General features: G+C 35.1%; 1 protein-coding gene and 1 long non-coding RNA gene across 5 annotated transcripts; one reads left to right on the forward strand and one right to left on the reverse strand.

Moving 5' to 3' along the window:
* Positions 1-73: 73 nt before the first annotated feature.
* Positions 74-18,213, reverse strand: LOC130046500 (uncharacterized). 4 transcript variants are annotated; one of them, XR_008797966.1, is made up of 7 exons: positions 18,029-18,213; positions 17,698-17,760; positions 15,730-15,768; positions 10,863-10,962; positions 7,990-8,143; positions 478-3,481; positions 74-172 (listed from the first exon to the last, which is right to left on the reverse strand). XR_008797966.1 is itself a non-coding variant. In XM_056147146.1 (7 exons), exons 1-5 carry the CDS (start codon positions 18,056-18,058, stop codon positions 3,466-3,468), a joined length of 339 nt encoding a protein of 112 aa, XP_056003121.1. In that variant the 5' UTR covers positions 18,059-18,213; the 3' UTR covers positions 74-172; positions 478-528; positions 3,386-3,465. The 4 variants fall into 4 exon arrangements, 3 of the variants coding, with proteins under 3 accessions (XP_056003121.1, XP_056003122.1, XP_056003120.1); XM_056147146.1 differs by lacking the exon at positions 17,698-17,760 and having other exon boundaries at positions 478-528; positions 3,386-3,481; XM_056147147.1 differs by lacking the exon at positions 17,698-17,760 and having other exon boundaries at positions 478-2,390; positions 3,386-3,481.
* On the forward strand, positions 16,556-17,816 carry LOC130049458 (uncharacterized). Its single transcript, XR_008797968.1, has 2 exons — positions 16,556-16,960; positions 17,062-17,816. It is a non-coding gene; the product is annotated as an uncharacterized LOC130049458 (long non-coding RNA).
* Positions 18,214-21,658: the final 3,445 nt, after the last annotated feature.

The following is a 21,658-nucleotide window of genomic DNA, read 5'->3' on the forward strand; positions in this document are numbered from 1 at the left end:
AAAGTTGATTAAATTGCATAATCCAATTGTTTAAGAACAGTACAGCAAATATAATATGAAACTTAATTCTTGCCTGAGCATGTTCTAGATGTCCTAGGAACATTCTTTTGAACTGATTCCACCTGTTCATCATCACTGTTAGTATCTTCTTCATTAACATAACAAGTTTCCTCTAAAATTGAATGGAATTCATCAGTAGTCTACTTATTCATTAGGAAATTAAGAAGTCAGTAAATTGTAAAAGGCAATATTTCCCGAAATGTAACTTAGAATGTTATATAGATCAATACCCAAAATGAGGTAAAAAGAAATGATCAAGAGAGAAAAACAGATGACTCAAATATCTGAGAATACAGTTTTTACAATCCTTGTGTTCAAGTTTCAAAGTTTCATCACATTAAAACAGAGCTTATTAAACATCTTCATGTTAAAGCACTGATTAAATTATTCGAAAGAACAATGAAAGCATAACTATACCTGGAAGCATTGCAGAACATTGAATACCATTTAGGGACTCCTGAACAGAACCTGAAATATATTTAAATATGCATTACAGACTACAGGTATAGACGTTAAGGTTAGGGTTGGTTTCAAGAAATACTAAAATTGGCCAAAATGGCATGGTTGATTTAATACATTATTCACTGACATAAAATGAAATATTTTAGGCCATGCCTTTACGCGGTTGAGTTAAGGCTTTCCCCATAAAATTTTTAATACCGGTGCTGTACATAAATATACTTTACCACACTGGCACATTGCACGACGTCACAATGAAAATTACGTCATGACGAAGGTCATGACGTACATATCTACAGTCCATTTGTGGTTGGAAATGTCAAAATATTGTTTCGTTATTTACCACCGCTGTCAAACGGTAAACTGCAATTGCGTAAAAGTTTCTGTCAAATGGGTTATATTAATTCTCTTTGATATTGAAAAAGTTTCAATTTCTTCTTTATATAGCATACATGCTAAAGTAATATCCATATTATATTGTGATATTGATATCGCCCCTAATCTACACGTATAGTTACTTTCACAATGGACTCATTTGCATAAACAGGGTTTCCGTACATAAAAATTTCATCATTGGCACGACACCCCGAGGTTTTTAAGTGAAAGATGTTTCATTTATGTGACATGTGAACTTCAGTGCCAAAGGAAAGTTAGGGGAGCAAGTTCTGGCTTCAACAGAAAATATGTTTTTCAGGCTAGATTCAACTTCGTATGTGCAAAAATCGCTACATCTTGCATATTCAATGCAAAAATTAGACATGTTGCAAGTCACAGTAAACTTGCTCTCAGCACTTTTCAAATTAAGAAATTAATATGCTTTGAAGTTATATTAACTTCAACTTGCATTGATATCTGGATATCGTGCCAATTTTACGATTTATACATACACGATACGTTTTTATCTTGATATTTGATCACGTGATAGAGAGTTGATGTTGAGACTGTCGGTCTGGTGAAAAATGTATAAGAGGTCAATATGCACTTAATGATATATACATATTGTTTTTGTATAAATGGGTTGTGTTTACAGAATTTGTCACAAATTGATCTGTTTATTAATGCTTTTTTCCTGATATATTTCTATGGCCCTACTTAACACAACTGCGTAGATATCATGCTGGGAAAATTACAAAGATATGAACATGTAGCACACTTCTAAAGTGCCACATGCAGATTTTCTTCGTGTCCGTTACAACTGTACATGGTCTGAAGAATATCAAATAAAAGCTGTGAGAGGAGTTAATAACATACTGAGAAAAATACAAAGTTCAACTACATGTAAACTTTTCCAAAAAATGTCTGAACACTTCCTAAAAATCACATACATATCTTCAATGTGTTCATTACAACTGTACAAGCAAGGTCTGAACAATGTAAAGTAAACGCTATGAGAGGAGTCAATTTTACAAAGTAGGTACTGTCTATTTTAAAACAAGTTGTGAAAGTGACAAAGTTCAACTAAATGTAAATTTTGGAAAAATGTCAGAGCGCTTCCAAAAAGTCAAAAATACATCTTTAATGTCTCCATACAATTGTACAAAGTTTGAAGGATGTCAAGTTAGAGGTGTGAGATGATTTGATTACACAAAGTACATTGCATGCACAAGTGGTCCGCTCAGCCAGCTGATCCCCTGGCATTCACCATACTTCAAAGCTGAATGCAGGTTCTGCAACCCGGCCAAACATTCAACATCATAAGGAGATTAAATTAGTTGTAAAATACACTCAAAATCTATTTGATCATCATTTTTGTATCATGCTACAAAAGCAAAACTTCTTCCTAGCAAAAATTTGAGCGAAGCATGAATGAATTTATGCTAAATCCTAAAATTGCTCCTGCAAAAGCTGTGCGTCCTCCAATTACCACTTTACTGTGAAAGAAATGAAGTGTAATTGTTAGGAAGTATCACTAAGTCTCAAATACAACCTTCAGATTTAAAAGCCAGTGCCCTACCAAAAAAAAAAGTTTGAACCCACTAGCTAGTATTAATAGGTGCCCCGATATACTTAAACCTAAGTACCACAACGGCCAAATCTACCAAAATTAATTCAATTTGCAACATCTGCACTAGTTGTTGATGCATTTATGGTTACCTCACATATTCTTAAATTCTTTACTGTTAATTTTTTTTGCTTCTCATGCAAAAAAATGTTAAAATCCAAGTTTGGGAGTGCAAGGATGATCATGTTGCTTTTTGTGCCCTCAAGTGAAGATAGCATAGTCATGTGGGATGCTTTATTTTATGGAAAAATGCCATATTCACATCTGCAAGAGACATCTTTTACTGTCTTAACTACATTGATGACACCTTTTTTCATTCCCTGATTTTTTTTTTTTTTGACACACTCAACAATTTTCCATCATACAATGGTGTCCAGTTTTTATTGGTGGAGGATAGAACCAGTAACAATATACTTGAATCTCATGGTCGCTTATATGCCCCGTGCATAATATCAAATCATTCTCTCCAGTGCTTTATGACAAGATGATTTTTTAAGAATGGTACCTTTTTAACCATTTGGGCCCATAAGCACAGAACCCTGTGACTAGGGGCACCATTTGAACACACTTGAATCCCCATCGCGCAATGATACGTTTTGCCAAGTTTGGTTGAAATTGGCCTGGAGAAGAAATTGAAAATGTGGAAAGTTTACAGACTGACGGATGACAGACAAACTAATCAAAAAACCTCACATGAGCTTTCAGCTATAGTGAGTTAAAAATGAAATGGAGCCATATCATTTGGGTGGATTAACATACATGTATCATGAATCAAACCGAAACTTCTGTATCACAATTTATAACACCATGGTATATTGTTGTACTCCTTTTGCTGGGGGAGACATAATTGATTAACAGCTTTACCTGACTTGTTCCTTTGGTTGCTGCAGCTACTGCTTCCCTCATAGTCACCCTGTCCATTTTCATCATTTTCTGTGTTTCCATTACATGTATGTTCCACTGAAAAAGAGTATAAAACGATACAATGCCAACTCATGGTAAGGAATGAATGGTCATGAGTAAAATAAAAATAGGTTCTCCAAACTTGCAGATTAACCCTCAGCATTTTGACATATTGACACAAAAAGGCTAATCTACCATATCTGATTAACATCCTACCAAGTTTCAATAATCTTCTAAATTTAAGACTTTTTTTTATATTTTCAGTACATGTAACAGTGACCTCCCCAAAGGTCAAATTCACATTTTGACCCCAACATCTACCTTATCTGAGTAAACATCCTGAGAAAGTTCAATGATCCATCTTCTATAGTTTAGGAGATAGCTAATTTGCTATTTTTAGTAAACAAATTTGTTATTTTTAATAATAGTGATCTCTCCAAAGGTCAAATTTACATTTTAACCCCAAAAAACAAATATAAACTATATCAGTAAAAATCCTACCAAGTTTCAATGATCCATCTCCTATACTTAAGATTTTTCTATTTTAATTTACATTGACCTCCCCAAAGGTCAAATTGATACTTTGACCCCAAAAGGCATATCTACTCTATCTGAGTAAACATCCTACCAAAGTTCAATGATCCATCTTTTATAGTTTAGGAAATATTTTCCTAAAACAATTTTGCTATTTTAAGTTATAGTAACCTCCCCAAATGTCAACCTGACATTTGACCCTGAAATGCACATCTACCCTATGTAAGTGAACATCCTAGTAAGATTCAGTGGTCTTACTCCAAAATCAAAGGATGTATGGCCTGGAAACAATAGTCTAATGCACACACACACAAACACTAATACACTCCCATCTGACTTTGTGTTGACAATACCCTTAGGCCAAAATTGGCAGAGGGGTAAAACATTAAGAAATCTAACTGCAAAGATAGTATTAGATATGTCCAAGTGACACCATTGCCCCACTTCAGCAGAAAAATTGGAAATTTACAATTTGTTACTACCTATAATACAGCTATATATAAACAAGAGGCCAATGGCCCACAATGCTCACCTAAACATAAAAGTTGCTAGAAAGCTTTATGCAATATACCAAGTCATTCTGCTCAGTACTTCCACTAAAGACAATTTATATCTTTTCCAGTATAAGACTTTGTTAAACTTTCATCCACTTGCAGGACCTTAACATGCTTAAGTCAATGGATTGATTTCCCTTGAATAATTTGACTCCTCATGTTGCTGGGAAGTTCATGCAAAATATCTAATCATTCTGCTTAGTACATGTACTTTCACAGAAGAACATTTTTATATCTTTTACTGTATAGGGGCCTCCATGTCAAAGTGGTTATGGGATCACATTTTTAATCATGAGGCCTCTCATGTCCAGTCTTATTAGTACTTTCGCAGAATATTTTTTTTTTATATCTTTACCTATATAAGCATATGTTTAACTTTGAACCTACCCCCATGGGTAAAATTTGAAACCACTACCCCATCCCCACCCATCCCCTTATGGGCAGTCGACAAGTTGACAAACCAATATCACTTTAACAATTTTTGTTGCTAGGAAGCTTCATGCAAAATATCAAGTGGTTCTGCCATGTACTTTCACAATTTTTTAAATCTTATTTCCTATATAAGCCTACGTCAAACTTTGAACCCCCTATATGGGTCCCAAAGTTTGCAGATCGTTTTCTCTTGAATGAACTTGAATCTCATGGTCCTTTAGCTGCCCCATGCATAAAATCTTATCATTCTTTCCAGTGCCTTCTGAAAAGAAGATTTTTTCAGAAATGGTACATTTTCACCCTTTTTGGCCCTTAAGTACAGAACCCTAGGTGCCAAGGGCACCATTTGAACAAATTTGAATTCCCACCGCGCAATAATGCTTCCTGCCATGTTTGGTTGAAATTTGCCTAGCAATTTCAGAGAAGAAGTCTAACACTTAAAAAATTTACGAAGGACAGACAACGGAAAAATTGTGATCAGAAAAGCTCACATAAAACTGCTGTTCCACGTGAGATAAAATGGTCCATAATACTGAATTTTCTATGAAATGACATGAATGTAAAACAAAGCAATCAATTCATCAATTCATGGCTTAGGTGAAGTCAAGTAATGAGTAATAATATATATCATTTCCTTCCATGGGATGAGAAAAGCCATAAACTTCAAGTATAGGTTGAGAGGTGAAAAACTCAAAATACAATGTAAACTGAAACTATTCATCTTCATGGTTATCAAATTTCAAATTTGTATTAATGCCTCAATTCAAGGGTAAATCATTATATAACTTTATATCTAAAGAAATTTAATCCAGTTCATTGAACATTTGATATCATGGATCAAGTCAATCACAGTAGATTGAGAAATTATTATGCTTTCTTCAATATCTGTACCTTATTTCTCCACCAGAGATTCTGAGTATCTCCATAGTTATACAGTATTTCTTCTTTCTCTTGAATATTTCTGACAGCAAACAAGCATAGACAAGGGCTCTCAAAAGTCAAAAGTTTCATGACAGCATTAGCCATCTTGTTCCCATCATTGACATACGGGCATATATGATCTTGAGTTGAAGTATCAATACTGAAAATGACAAATAGATGTATCTCAAAGTGGTAGCAAGTCAGCAGAAATGGCAAAGTTATGAGATTAACCTATATTTTGACTAAAATTGAAAGTGGTAAGGGTTGTAACTCTTTAAAAAAATTAAAAACAATGGACCATAATGCCCCTCCTCCATGTGCATCTTCATATCATGCCTTTACTTTTTACAAAGTTTCAAAACATTTTCCCTCAAACCATTGAAGAGGAGTTGCGATGAAAAAATTAATCTACTATTCTGGAGATATTCTAAGTGTCAAGGGCTGTAAACTCTGTAAAAAAAAAAACAATGGAAATATAGGTGGCGGTGACCAACTTTTGGTATAGAAAGAAAAAAGGCACACAAAATTTTGCCTTAAAAGGGCACACGTTATGCAATTTTCGGATTTTTAGGGCACTTTGTTATCATAATTATTTGATTTTAAAGGCAACAATATTTAGTAATATATATAACTTTGCAATACATCCTACATGTATATACTTTCTCTTTTTGAGAAAGTGTTATATGCATCTTCATGTACTTGCCTTCCAAAAATAAAATTACACAGATTCAGAAAAAACTAGTATATAGGGGGGAGGGGGGCATTATTTCATAACTTCAGGTCATGTAAAATTCCCTCAATTTAAATTTCATAGAATGAACTTAACTCGTTATATCTTTCTTTTTTCGTTAGAGACGACCAGTGGTCTAATGTAGTTTTAAGATTACTTTTACCAAAAAGAAATAAATGGCGCTCTGTTGTCGATAGGTTTGAATGAGAAAAAGGGCATGGCGCCGGAAAAAAAGGGCATGGCATCAGGAAAAGGGCATGACACTGCGCCATGCTAAATTGCTTTAGATTGAACACTATGGTATATTACACAATATACCTACTCATGTACCAAATATGAATATCCTGATTGAACTAGTTGAGGAGATATTTCCCCAAAACCCAATTTCTTTAATTGGTTAAGGTCAAAATACAAAAGGCAGTGACCTAATTTTGGTATGTGACAGAGTATTACATGTAACAAAGTATGTACACAGTATGAACATCCTGCATCAAAATAGTTGAGGAAAAATAAACCAACAAGAGTAACGCCAATGTGGCATAATACGCCCGTAGATTTTGCTCAAGGAAAACATATTTTAGTGGGATTCATATTTTAGTGAAGTTAGCACTGTCCTCTGTGAGTTAATTCATTATTATGCTTGTAGAAATGGATATCAAGATATAAAGAGGGATAGCCTTAGAACCTTGACCTCTGACTTTGAAAAACAATAGGCACCTTCCTCTCATCATGATGATCAAATATACCAAGTTATAATATCCTGGAGCTTACGGTTCGGTTTGTATCCTGCCCACAAGGTTTTCCTAAAAAGTGATACTACGACCTTGACCTTGAAAAACAATAGGCATCTTCCTCTCATCATGGTGATCAAATATACCAAGTTATAATATCCTGGAGCTTACGGTTCGGTTTGTATCCTGCCCACAAGGTTTTCCTAAAAAGTGATACTACGACCTTGACCTTTGACCATGAAAAACAATAGGCATCTTCCTCTCATCATGGTGATCAAATGTACCAAGTTGTAAAGTCCTAGGACTTATGGTTCAGTCTGTATCCTGCCCACAAGGTCCGGACAGACAGACGGACGACGCCATACCATAATACGTCCTGTCTTCGACGGGCGTATAAAAAACTATCAGGCAGACACGCAATAAGCAAGTAGGCACACACGCTAACAGACAGTCAGGCACAAAGCAAATACATGTACAGGTATCATATTACCCCGACTTTGTCAAGTCCGGTACAAAAAACTATTTCAATTATGCATTAACCAAATAAAGATCAATAATGTTCTTACATGTACATGTCGTTTAATTTAGAAAACAACAATGAGCTTTGCAAACTGAAAACAAAACACTTTCTGATGTCTACCATCATTCATGTATAAAACTTACCACATACTTTTTCCTTTGTTCTTGTAAAAAAAAAAATTATTTTCATCACATTTTCTCTGCCTTTCAAATGCCTCTTCTTCAGTAATTATTTCTCCAACATATTCTAGAAGAAAATCCCCTGCTCTGAAGTCTTTTTCGGCAAATACACCAAATCCTGCATAATGCAAGAACAAGTGCATTCATACAAATAGAGCACAAGCAACTCAGCATTAGTTCACCTAAAGTAAACAGTACACTGTATGTATAGCAATAACATTTCTTTCTCATTTGCACTCAATTTCAGTGATTCAATATTTGGTGATACAAGTACTTATTAGGATCACATACATGTACAATACCATGCAATTACAAGCTTATGTGTGTCTGAGTTGATGGGTCAAACACACAATAGTGCCAAAAAATATCAATATGATTTTTCAAAATCTACTACATGTAGGTGAGCATTTATAATAGCACAAGCAAGCATAAATTCTTATTTCAAACCTTCTAAAAACCTCCTAAAAATATCTCTATTTAAAGTATATTCAAGAAAAGGTACCAATGTGGCAATCAAAATGGAAAGACCAGGGACAAAATTGAAAATAAATACGATCGACACATAAAAACACACAAAAAACAAGGAAACGCATGAACCCTAGAATCATCCTGGGTGAGGCCAGGTGTTCCAGAAGAATGAGCACTTCATGAGTGAGTGCTCCACATGTGTCACTCGTCATGCATTTCTCAAAGTCAAATCAGGTAAGAGACCAGAAAAATTAGTTATGTAGCGCAGAGTATATCACGAGACAATTTTGAAACACTGATGCTGTATCTGTTAACGAGTTTGTGGTGTCGCCCATAAAACTTTTTCATTGATGATATAAGCTTGGGCATTTGGTATCCCTGTGTCAACAGTTTTTTGGCAAGCAACACAGATCTGTTCAAGAAGTCTTTATACAAAGAGCTTCCTCTAGCATGTCTAGCGTAGCGAATCAACTGGGAAACAAATACACCGTACGCGGGAAAAGATGGAATGTTGCTTGACAAGTGTGGAAAGTTGACAATAGGGAAATTGTAATCATCACGTTTATCATATATCTTCGTGTTTAATTTTCCTTGCCTGTCAAATTAAAAAAAAAGGTCTAAATATGAGGCAGAACAATGCGACTCCATACATGTAGTTGAGTTAATCTCAAGTTCAGGAGGATAAATGATATGCAGATACTTAGAAACAGTATCATTGTTAATCAGTCTTCGACGTTAACCAGCGGCCCGATGCCCGAGGCCAGTAAAATCGGGATCAGGCTTCTTAAAATATTAAACCCTGGAGTCCGGTGGGCCTGTAAATGTTTTCTTATATGTTCTGTATATATTACAAATAAAGCGTGAGATTGACTCAGACTAAATGTCATGACTTAGTAGTCAAATTTTGCATAGAAAAATTATCAACCATGCTGCCTTTTCTGAAGTATAGGGAGGGGGCTCGTCCGGGAAATTCAAAACCACCCAAGCGTATTTCAGAATCACAACCATCCGATAAAAAAAACCCCAAAAAACCCTGTCGTACGAGGAGAAAAAAAACGAAAATTCATGCCCCATTGGACCGAGGGCAGTGTTCGAAATTAACCATAGACCGATAGACCGAGTCTATGTCAAATGGCACTGGTCTATGCCAACTGTAATTGAGATAGACCAAATTGTCTATGCCAATTTTCTAGATTTAAAGCAATAAAGTATCCAAGAGGGCCTTGCATAGTCAGTCGATGTCTGATAAACATTATGAGGAAAGGATATTACAGAAATGGAAAGAAAATACACTTTCTAAGTATATTAGAAGTAAATGAAAATGTTTTAAATTTGTGTTATTATTTTTTCAATGTTATGGTCTATGCCAATTCGATGAGGTCTAAGTCATTTTATCTTGGCATAGACCTGTGGTCTATACCAAGTTTTAAACCAATTTCGAACACTGCGAGGGTGGGCCTTGGCTAACATTTAAGTGATTCTGGAGAAAACAAAATGTTTTGTACTGGTGTATACAAAACAGAGTTGAACATAAGCTGCTGATGTATCTGCGAGATTAATCAGTCTATGCGAAAGACATCGGACCGTCGGACCTGACCGATGTGCAGTGCCTCAGGTCCGATGCATCATTTTTTACACCGGACCAGAATGTCCGATGTCTCAATGTCCGGTTTTGAGCTTTACTATTTTGATGCGGAGTTTGTTAAAAGTAAAAAAAAAATAGCACACATCCAAATACGTAAATGAATTGATTAAAACCGCATGGACTGTCTAAAGTATTATACGGGAGGGATTCCTGGTATAGTATTACTAGTATAATAAATAAGATTCCCTTGGTTTTGCATTTTCACATGTTTCACTTTTTTACATTAGGTTTTTCGGTCTGACAAAATTTGGTTCGGTCCGGTGTGTTCATTGATTACACAGGACCGAATGTCCTGTGTGGTCCAAAAACTTTCGCATATACTGGATTAATATGTTGAAAAATAATATAATCCTTTTAATGTCAGTTGAACTCTAACTATGATCATCTTGACCTGTATTTTCCTACAGTAGAACTGTGCATGTGTCTATAGAGTAGAATCAGCAGATAACAAGAGGTCAAATTAGAAAAAAAACATTTTGGGCCTGCAAAATATTGTTCGGGCTTGCACAATTATTATACTGGGAAGCCCGAAGGGCCTGTGCTTTTTCGTGAAAACTGGTTAATACATGTAGATAAGACGTCATCTATGTATCTGAACGTTAGATTAGATTTTGAGGCTAAGATCTTGTTTCTTATGCGGAGTTGTTCCTGCATGAATTCAGCCTTGTAGGAATATAGGAACAAATGAGCAAGCAAAGATGATATAAATATGGTTTAAACTCACCTTTATAGTCAGATATATATTTTACTTTGAACCCATCTTTGTCAAGACCAGCCTGACACCACCATTTGGCATCTTCCTCAGGCTTCAGGCGTTTTACTTTCTGTTACAAATAAAAACATAAAATGAAAACATCATATATCAGTCAACACTTGGTCATCTAACCATCTTTTAATATCTCAAGAAAGTCACTCAATAAATTGGGATATAAAAAGGTGTGCACTGTCTCAAAGTACAGACCCTGAAACGTGCTACTACACCTTAAAAACGAACCGAACCGTTCCGTGCAAGAAACGAACCGTACCGTTCAAGAAACGTACCGTCCCGTTCAAGAAACGAACCGTATCGTTCAAAAAGCGTACCGTACCGTGCAGAAAGCGTGCAGGATAATATTATGCAAACCCCGCCCCCAAAAGCCCGAAAGCGTACCGTACCGTGCAGAAAGCGTGCAATTTATGTCACGTGACCCACTTTTTCAGCCACAGTATATTATTTTCACAATGGCGCCCGATGGGAAAGGAGGTCGTAGACTATCGCTGGCTATTCGAAGCATTATCCTCAAACATCACGAAGCTGGGTTATCAACTGTGAAAATCACCGAGATGCTTAAAACAAAGTACGATTTCAAAACTATGCGGCAAAGTGTTAGAAGATTTCTAATTCGCTATGAGATGAATGGTTGTCTACTGTTGTATTCAATATGTACTTTCCTACGTACAGTGTCTGAATCATATGAGAAATTTCTAGACCGATTAGAAAAATTGTCACGTTCTACACTGTAATATTTTCATTACTTTATTAGCAATAATTTTGACATATCTTTTTCTCTTCTACATTGATAACGACCCATATAGATAGATGTAGATTGGCGGATTTATTAAATACACTAATAAACAATTTTTAATTACATCGACAGAGAAATAAATAGATACTTACATGTGTAAAAGAATGTAAACAAGTTAAATTGATGCAAAGCATCAAATCGGACGCAAAAAATTATTCATTTCAGCATTTTCAAGTATTTCAACAATATATAGAAAAGGTATATGAAACATTTTTATTGCAAACTATACACTTGCCTTACTTTTCTGTTAATTTTTTTTAATTCAATTTTCAGTAATCAAAAATAAAGTCAGGGAAATGAAAATCGGACTTCGCGTGATAAAGGATAGGAATATATATGTATTATCATCATTTTATTTGATTCAAAGACAAATGCAACAGATATCTAACATTATTAATTATGAATGACTGAATGCTGACAAAAAAGGATGTACAAACTTCACGTGCAGATATCCTGGCGGCCGTTTCACTAAGCGATCGTAGATCGTAAACGTACGATTACGTTTAAGATCATTTGACTCGCACGTATACGAGAGTTTCACGAAACCTAACGTAGTCGTAACACTTACGATTGCGATTTACGTCTGACTTTTTAGAACTCTTTTCTCTATGGAGGTAGATTTAAAATTAATCCTACCATGGAAAGAAATATTCATTCATTATTTCTTCATGGTTTTAAACATATCCTTATCGTCTGCAGTAACCCATGCAAGTTGTCAACAAAAATAATGGAAATTTTGAGCCCGATCTTTAGTGTAACGTAAAGAAAATTCCTAGAATGTTTAAACAATTGATAGAATATTTTTTATTGACTTTCATGTAACTAAAATTGGGTTGGGGGGGGGGGGGGGGGTGATATAAGAAATAACATAAAAGAATTACATTTTAGAATTTTAAATGCCATGTATCGATCTGCTCATGTGAGCCAAATTTCCATCAATAAGTAAACTATCTTCAACGGATTAAAAAAAATGAATAAGAAAATGAAATTATATTGATAAAAGGAAATAATAAAATGAAAATAAAATTGCACACAAGTATAGGAAATTTTACCCTGCATCAAACCATGGATATGTACGTACTCCGGCGTTTAATCATTGTTGTAAAATAAGCTGTAACACTAATGACATATCTATTCACTTATTTGTATAAATTTCAAACAAATCATGGGCTCAATTGTCCCTAAAATGACTTGAAATTTATTTTCCACATGCGTTTGTCTTATATATATATTTTTTCCGTTTAGGCATGTAAGCATATGATAACTTCTGTCTTTACGTGATGATGTATAATCTAGATCATTTATTAAAAATTATTATTGATATTACACTTTATGATGATTGATTTTTATATTGTTTAACTTCCCGCTCGTAAATTTTCACTAATATGGAGACGTCACCATTGCCAGTGAAGGGCTACAAATTTTAGGCCTATACTCGGCGCTTACGGCCATTGGGCAGGGAGGGATCTTTGTCGTGCCACACTTGCTGTGACACGGGACCTCAGTGTTTGCAGTCTCATCCGAAGGACCGCCCCGTTTAGTCGCCTCCTACGATAAGCAAGAGGTTCTGAGGACCTATTCTAACCCGGATCCCCACGGGAGTGCACTTTATAAAAAGGGGTCGGAACCCCAAGGGTCCGATAATGACCCTTCCCTTGTCTGTGTATACATATAGGTCTAGTCTGTATGTTTAATTTCTAACGACCTTCATAAAAGCACAGAAACGATCCACTTGCAAAATTGGGATTTTAACCCCTCTCCCATTACCAAATCATTTTATTATCATATTTTCCTTAAAATGTGCATGTATTATGCAGTTAGTCAGTTGCATCAAAGGTATTGATCTGACGGGGAAAAAAACTGAGTACGTGGAATCGCGACGTCTTGGATCATTAAATCAACTGTTTCTAAAGAAATTTAATTTCTGAACATGAGAATAATAATGTCTTGGAACCCCTCTAATGTTAAATATACATGTGATCTAACGGTGATGCAGGAATATGTAGCTATACCCCCCCCACCCCCACCCCACCCCACCCCCAATATCTGTTCTCGTTATTATTACATGCAAAGTTTGATATATTGACTACCCCCCCTCACTTTTTAAAATATGAATTCGATCTTGCATTGTCTTTATATTTATTTCAGCAAACTGGTAACAAGGGCTAGGCCCGTTTTGGACCCGAACTCTATGATACAATGAATTTACTATATTTGTGGTATCACAGAGCCCGGGCCCAAAACGAACTTGACCCCTGTGAGACTGACATTTCTGTGGGTGTGCATAACAAAGAAGGACAACTCTAATTGATTTAAGGTTCGGGCTCGGACTGTACAATATTTTTGTGCAAAAGCAGACTGCAAGTCATTGTGATTGTTTTCTTCCTACAAAGTATAAACAAACTCGGTCAGGTAAATACTATCACAAAATGATCTCAGGGGGCCAGCATGGCGGCCATATTGCTCATTTACGTGCATGTAGGAACACTTACGATAACCCTAGACCACTCGTAGGGTTACGATCAATACTGATCGTAAATCGCAAATCGTAACTTTTAGTGAAACGGTCTTACGTGCTACGTTCACATTTAAGTCTACGTTTACGATCTACGATCGTTTAGTGAAACGGCCGCCTGGATCTTTCATAATGCCGATGATAAATCACAATAAATGTGAAGTGCAGAAAATAATCATTGTGTCATTTGCGACTTTAGTGTATTCAAAACAAAATTCACTTCTTCTTAAAAACTTTTCCAATTTAGGCACTGTAATTTATATCCGGAAACTTAATACGCTTTGTTTTTACACTTACGCACGCCCATGTCGGGGAGCAGTTCATGTAACAACTTTTTATAAAATCGTAAATTAATAAATGTCTGATGAGAAATGAAAAACAAATTGAAACGTAATAACAACCATTAAGACTTAGACTTAAGCAAATTCTAAAAACTTTTATTCATAACTTTTATGTACGTTATCAATATGGAATTATTCCATCGAAGCAATCAAAAATAACATCTCATTTCCCCATGTGCACATTCTAACACAACCACAAATCCTGCAGCCGATAATCAAAGAGCCGAATAAGACCGATCGAGTGAAAACAAACTATCGAAACGTACAATTTATACGAAGTCAAAGCGTTCAGGCCACGCCCACTTCATTAATAAAACGTGCAAACCGTTCACAAAGCGTGCAGCTATTTTTAGCAAACTGTACCGTGCAAGAAGCGAACCGTACCGTTCAAGAAGCGTACCGTACCGTGCAAGAAACGAACCGTACCGTTCAAGAAACGAACCGTACCGTTCAGAAAACGAACCGTACCGTTCATAAAGCGTACCGAACCGTACCGTGCAACTGGTGTAGTAGCACGTTTCAGGGTCTGTAGATTATAGTGCAAGTCATGACACATCGTGTTGACATAAGTTTTAAATATCCTAAATAAGTTGGAGATATAGAACACACAAGAAATTAACAAAAAATGATCTAGTGACCTTAAAGATATGACCTAGAGGGTAGGTCATGACATGAATTGTATCATTTCATTCATATGGGTGCAGAGTCAGAGTGCATAGGAAAGTTGACAAAAAAGTGTCACAAGGACTGACAAATACAATTTTAATGCACTTGCCCAAGGGCAAGTAGCTATGTCAAAAATCACTTGCCCAACCTGCTGACCAATCACAATACCCCCCCCCCCCCGAGATAAATGTTGAATATTGAAATGAGATGTACATGTATACAGTTTCAAAGAAGGGCCTTGCTAAAGAGATCTATATATAGTAATACATATTTAATTATCCATACTGTGAAAAACATGTTGCGAATTGTGTGTGTGTGTGTGGGGGGGGGGGGGGGGGGGGGCTCTGCATTTGTGTTAGCCTCCTTTCTTTGTTTACATTACATGTACCATATCCCCACCCCCACATAATGACGAGTTGACAGAAAAAGTTACAATATCTCTGGTGTCAAAGAATGAAAGTGATTGAACATTGGAATCATCTTTTAATGCAAGATTGTACCCACCTTTTGCAAAATGCCTTGACTTTCAAGTCCAGCTTTTAACTGAAAAAGTACAGATGAGTCCACTTAAAGGCATACACAATAGTTACAGGGGGAAATAACTCTGTTTTGCTATCACTAAGGCCATGGCGTCACAATATATGGACAATCAAAGCCATAACAGGCATGTAAACAAACGCCAGCGCGTAACAATCTAGGTAAACATCATAGTTCATTTTTAATGTCACAGTGATTTAATAAAAGCAGGAAACGTACATCATAATTGCATGTAAATGGCAATGCTGCCGTCCGCCAAATAACGCGCCATTCATTGGCATGGGCAAAAATAAGATGAAAAAAGTGTTAAATAATGCCAAATATCTAAAAAAAAAAAAAAAACAACAAGCGCATTGACCCCATGTTTTGAAAAGAGCATAAATATACGTGTATTATCATTTACAGCATATGAAATTATGAACAAATTGTCATCATGAGGAAAAATTTTAATTTGCCATTATCATGATTATGTATTGTATAAAAGGGTATAAAATAATGATAAAAACTGCAATTTTACCCCATAAAAATTGGAAATTCAGTTCACAATGATTTTTTTACAAGAAAATAAATTTAATGAATGCTCTCAACAATGAACCTCAAACAAGGCAGTTCTGACTTTTACTTTGCAAGAAATTTAAGTTTTTATTTAACATTAACATGATTAAACTGTTTTTCATGTATTTTCAAAAACACCCCCTTATGGCGGCCCCATAGCTCTGTAAATCGCGCATTATGAGGTAATTTTCTTTGCATATATCTAATGTTCATATTTTCAATGATACGTGGTGTAATTTTAAAGAAAATCTCATTGTAGGAAAAAACTGTTGTGTATGCCCTTAATCTGATATCAGTTGCTTAAGGTTATAACCATAACTACATACGATATACAACTGACATACATAATTATAATATTCTATAAATAGGGATTTTCGCCGTGACGTCAGAAATCAGTCACGTGACTTACTGGTTGGCAAAACATTTGAAAGTTTAATGGCCGAATGCTGAGTAAACAAGAGCAAAATGATGGTTGTGTCATGTTGTGTAATAGGCTGTGCTAATAAATTTGATAAGAGTAGTCCGAAAAGCTTTTACCGCATACCCAAGAAGCAAGAATCAAGAAGAGAGCTCTGGATATCTGCAATTAAGCGTCAACACATCAGTGGTAAATCATGGGAACCAGCGGACATCTTCTGTACTAGTACGTTAGTCATGAATTCCATTAGGAATTATTTACAAGAACAACTATCGTAATTATGCATTTATATTGTCCCATACTTGTAAGCATCTAATGATTTGTAGGCCTTCATAGACTCCTTTGTAAACAAAGATGGTGTGTCGATCAGGTACAGGTAAATATCACCGAACGTCAGATCTGGCCAGGTACCTGGGCTTTGGCTCCAATTCACGTTAAATGGTAAGGACCATGCAGAGAACAGGTACCACGGTTGTACAGCAACTTTACCGTATATCTCCTTTTCGCTTCTTCTGACAAAGAGTTCGCATATGTTGATAAAATATCGTTATCGGTAGACTTCTTCATACTAAGTGCCATTATCAATTTTTGGTTCTGCCAACCAGTTTACACACATGCCTGAATCATGACGTCGCAGTACACTTCGGCGAACATTCCTATACATATTGTGTAGGATTAACATGTATGTATGTAAAATAATACACAAATATGCAATAAGTATAACTAAGTATACATGTAACTCAAGTATTATACATATGTATGATTATTTTGGGTGCAGAGTTAGAACTTAGAACCTTAATAATGAATAACGAATTTAATCAATATCAATTTTCATTTAATCAACTAATGATTTGGAAAATATTATAATAAAAAAGTAAACAATAGTGTTTATCTACAGTCAGATGCATCTGAGATCTTTTCCTATATAAGACTATGTTCAACTTTTGTGTCATAGTACTGACCTCATCCCGAATTTTCTCGCGTTACCATAAACGCTTGCTGTGCTAGCTATAAACTTGAGATTTCTGGATTTGGTGAAACGTACAAAAAAAAAAAAAAAAAAAAAAAAAAAACCGTGGAGTTATGCATAATGAAAACATTCTATAATTATTACTGCTCTTGAAGAGTTGCTTTGGATTGCATATTTAAAATTTGGCTATAAGACAGCAAGCTTTTTTGAAAAGCTAATCATTGAACGCATTGATACTTATTAAAGCCGACAGAAATATAGCTGTGTTTTAATCTGCACTATAAAAAAAATAATAGTTGATTTGTTTATCCTTGTAAACTTACCATGCGCTTCCCGTAAGATAAATTCGCCATTTTCCGCTCAATGTGACTGGATACGGAACACAAAACTCCGAGCCCGAGCGTTAATTTCGGAATCGTGAAAATGAAAATCTCATCGAACAACAAAATTTAAAGTTTTTAAATAATAAAATTTTAAATAAAGCAAGTGTCCAGATATGTGCCTATTAGTCATAGAAAAAATGTTCAAAAACCGAAAATAAAATATATAGTCGATTTTGGATTTTTCACAACGATTTTTGATGGTCTCCCTAAAGCAGGTTTACTTTATTTTTCAATATACAAAGTCTATAATTAAAATTTATTTTCTGTCCTTAAAACCTGAAAGCGCCTACTCCTGATAACGCATTCTATGAAAGTACAATCTAAAGATACTACTACATAAGATTTATCCTTGAAAGTACAGTGAGTTGGCACCTGCACGATGCTAAAATATTAGGGAGACCAGATTTTTTCCCCCTAATCCTGCGGTCTCCCTAATGCAGATAATTATATACCATTGGTCTATCTAAACATGATTTCATATATATATATATATATATATATATATATATATATATATATATATAAATTTTCAATACCTTGTGATTAGTTAGTGCTTTATATATTAATTAATTAATGATCACATGTATCGTTTAGATCCTAGGGGTAAACGTAAGGTTGGGTGTTATAATTGTTTGTTTGTGCTTAATATTAAATATTCTATACAACTGCATCGAGAGATCCACTCTCCTTATAAAATATCTTAAACACTGAATGACACAGCGACTGTGTGAGATTGCATCAGTGTGTATAAGTAGCGCTTTAGGTGCATAACAAAACTTCCTTTATTAGGGGAAGTCGTTGTGACCGAGTGGACTTACTTGCTAGGCGGTGGGTGCCGTAGGTCGCTGATTCGACCCCGGGCTGGGGTGAAAATTTTCAGTACCAAGTTGTGATTATTTAGTGCTTTATATATTAATTAATTGATTATCACATGTATCGTTTATATCCTAGGGGTAAACGTAAGGTTGGGTGTTATAATGGTTTGTTTGTGCTTTATATTAAATATTCTATACAATTGCATCGAGAGATTTACTCTCCTTATAAAATATCTTAAACACTGAATGACACAGCGACTGTGTGAGATTGCATCAGTGTGTATAAGTAGCGTTTTAGGAGCATAACAAAACTTCCTTTATTAGGGGAAGTCGTTGTGGCCGAGTGGACTGATGCACTGGTTTGACAGTCTTGCTAGGCGAAGGGTGCCGTAGGTCGCTGGTTCGACCCCAGGCTGGGGTGAAAATTTCAGTACCTAGTTGTGATTATTTAGAGCTTTATATATATATATATATATATATATATATATATATATATATTAAAAATCAATAAAACAAAACAACAAAGGTACACGACATAACATTATATACAAACAAATGCATTAAGATAAAAAAAATTATTTTGTTATGCATTTTATGATTATTTAGTGCTTATATATATATATATATATATATATATATATATATATATATATATATATATATATGGAGATTGGCACTTGATATTCAGGTTACCGTTAAGGCATGTGGGCCTACTGTTATTGACATGGTTACCTATTGCACAGAATATGTCTAGCACCATATATATAAGATAAAAACAAGAAACATTGGTGCAAGCACCAAATTTATGCCGCAAAAACTATGGGAATTTTAAGAAATGCAATGCGAATGGTGGGGAAATTGAGAGAAATTTCAAATCAACTAAGTGAAAGAATAGTTAATTATACGAAGTAACTATTTATTGATAGCTCAATAATGCAACTAATATCAAAATTTTAACTTAATTCGCAATACCAAAGTCAACAGCAGACTATTCACAGTTTGCGCTTGTCCAAGTGATTACAAAAATACGTTTGTCCGATCAATCGATATACTTTGCCTCGACTGAATATATTGTTTTTTTATGATCCTTAGCTCAAAAGCACTTGCTAAGTGGACTGAACTTGTTTTTTGTTGTTGCTCAAAACAGACAAATTAAAACAGGTTTGAGCATAGAAAATGTCATTTATTTAGTAAATGACAAAAAGTATATACATTACAGGAGGTCATTAAAACCAAGTATAAAATTAGAACATATGCTGCAAATGACTAGATGACCCCCTGTTACATACATCTGTAAAATTAACATTGAGAAAGAGAACATATATACACAAAATAAAAACATCAGATAGGGAGTCGTCTAACAAGAAGAAAGTTATATCGTATGGTTGACCTCCTATTGTATACACATATGTAAAAAGGCTAGCATATAAATATGCCTGCCCACAAAAAAGGGTGGGTTGCAACAACAAATCAAGGTCATGAATCCTCACAAAAATAACGTTTGTCCGATCAATCGATTTACTTTGCCTCGACTAAATTTATTTTTCTTTCGCTGTGACGTTGCACGTGCAAATTTCTTATCTTTGCAGTTTCCGTAAAGTCACGTGGTAAAAAAGTCTTATACATTTATTTGAAAGTCTTCTAAATGGGAAACATTTTTCACAATGCAGCGCGAGTTAATTCCCCTTGAATACAAAGGCACACAACACATTGCGGTCCTCAATTCATAACGTCAATATAAGGATTTACTTTATCTTATTGTAATTAAGTGTCATTTAATTAAGGGATTTTTCTGTAATTAATGAAAATAAAATGACGCCAAAAAAATTTAGCCACTGATTTTATTTATGTGTCCATTGTGATTTTTTCCGCATGCAATGCGGGCTCGTGATTTAATATGTAAATATTAGTCCTTTACTCATTCAGATCAGGATCAAGATATCTTAAGCATATCATCAATTCTTCATTATCAACTTTAATCAACATTTTGGACGTTCAAAAGACAATTAGATAGCAGAAATGATATGCGCAACCAACACCATGTACATTTTACTTTGACAGAATAAGGGGTACAGGCGTTGTAACAGACGTACATAACTTTGGTTTTAAAAAAGAGTGCAAGAGGAAGCTAGAGGGAAATGTATATCAGAATATGGTATTTATGTTTTCCGGGAACATCGTTACTACATGGATTGCCGGATAAAAAAAAGGGGGGGGGGGCTCTGTAAGTTTATGTCATCCGTTATAAAAACCTTCGATTTACGGCGCACAAAAAGCTGCGCACGGTTGAGGCCTTATATCGTTGTATTCTTGAGTTGCTGTCTCATAAATTTAATACCAAAAGATTCTTAACATATTTTCCTACTATACTTGTGTCCAAACATACTTTCAAATATTCAAATGGTATTCATTTGTCTGCACGCATCACTATTTTAGTACACTAACTTTGTAATCAGTCTACCTTCTTTGTTGTTCATTGAAATGGTTTGATTTTCATATCATAGGTAGGTATTAAGAACCCCTAACTGTTCTGTATGGTCAAAATTACCAATCTGCACGTACATGCACGTTGCGGATGAGACTGCAAAAACCGAGGTCCCGTGTCACGGGGTGACCGCCCAGTATTCCGACGGTCCGATAGTTCGACGGTCCGATAGTCCGACGGGCCGGTATGTTAAGATGGCATGGATAACTTAATGAGTTTGTATAATCATTAAATTAAATCTTATAATAAAATGAATGTTGCTGGGGTTTT

Source organism: Ostrea edulis, chromosome 8 (genome assembly GCF_947568905.1).
Source record: "Ostrea edulis chromosome 8, xbOstEdul1.1, whole genome shotgun sequence".
NCBI lineage: Eukaryota > Metazoa > Mollusca > Bivalvia > Ostreida > Ostreidae > Ostrea > Ostrea edulis.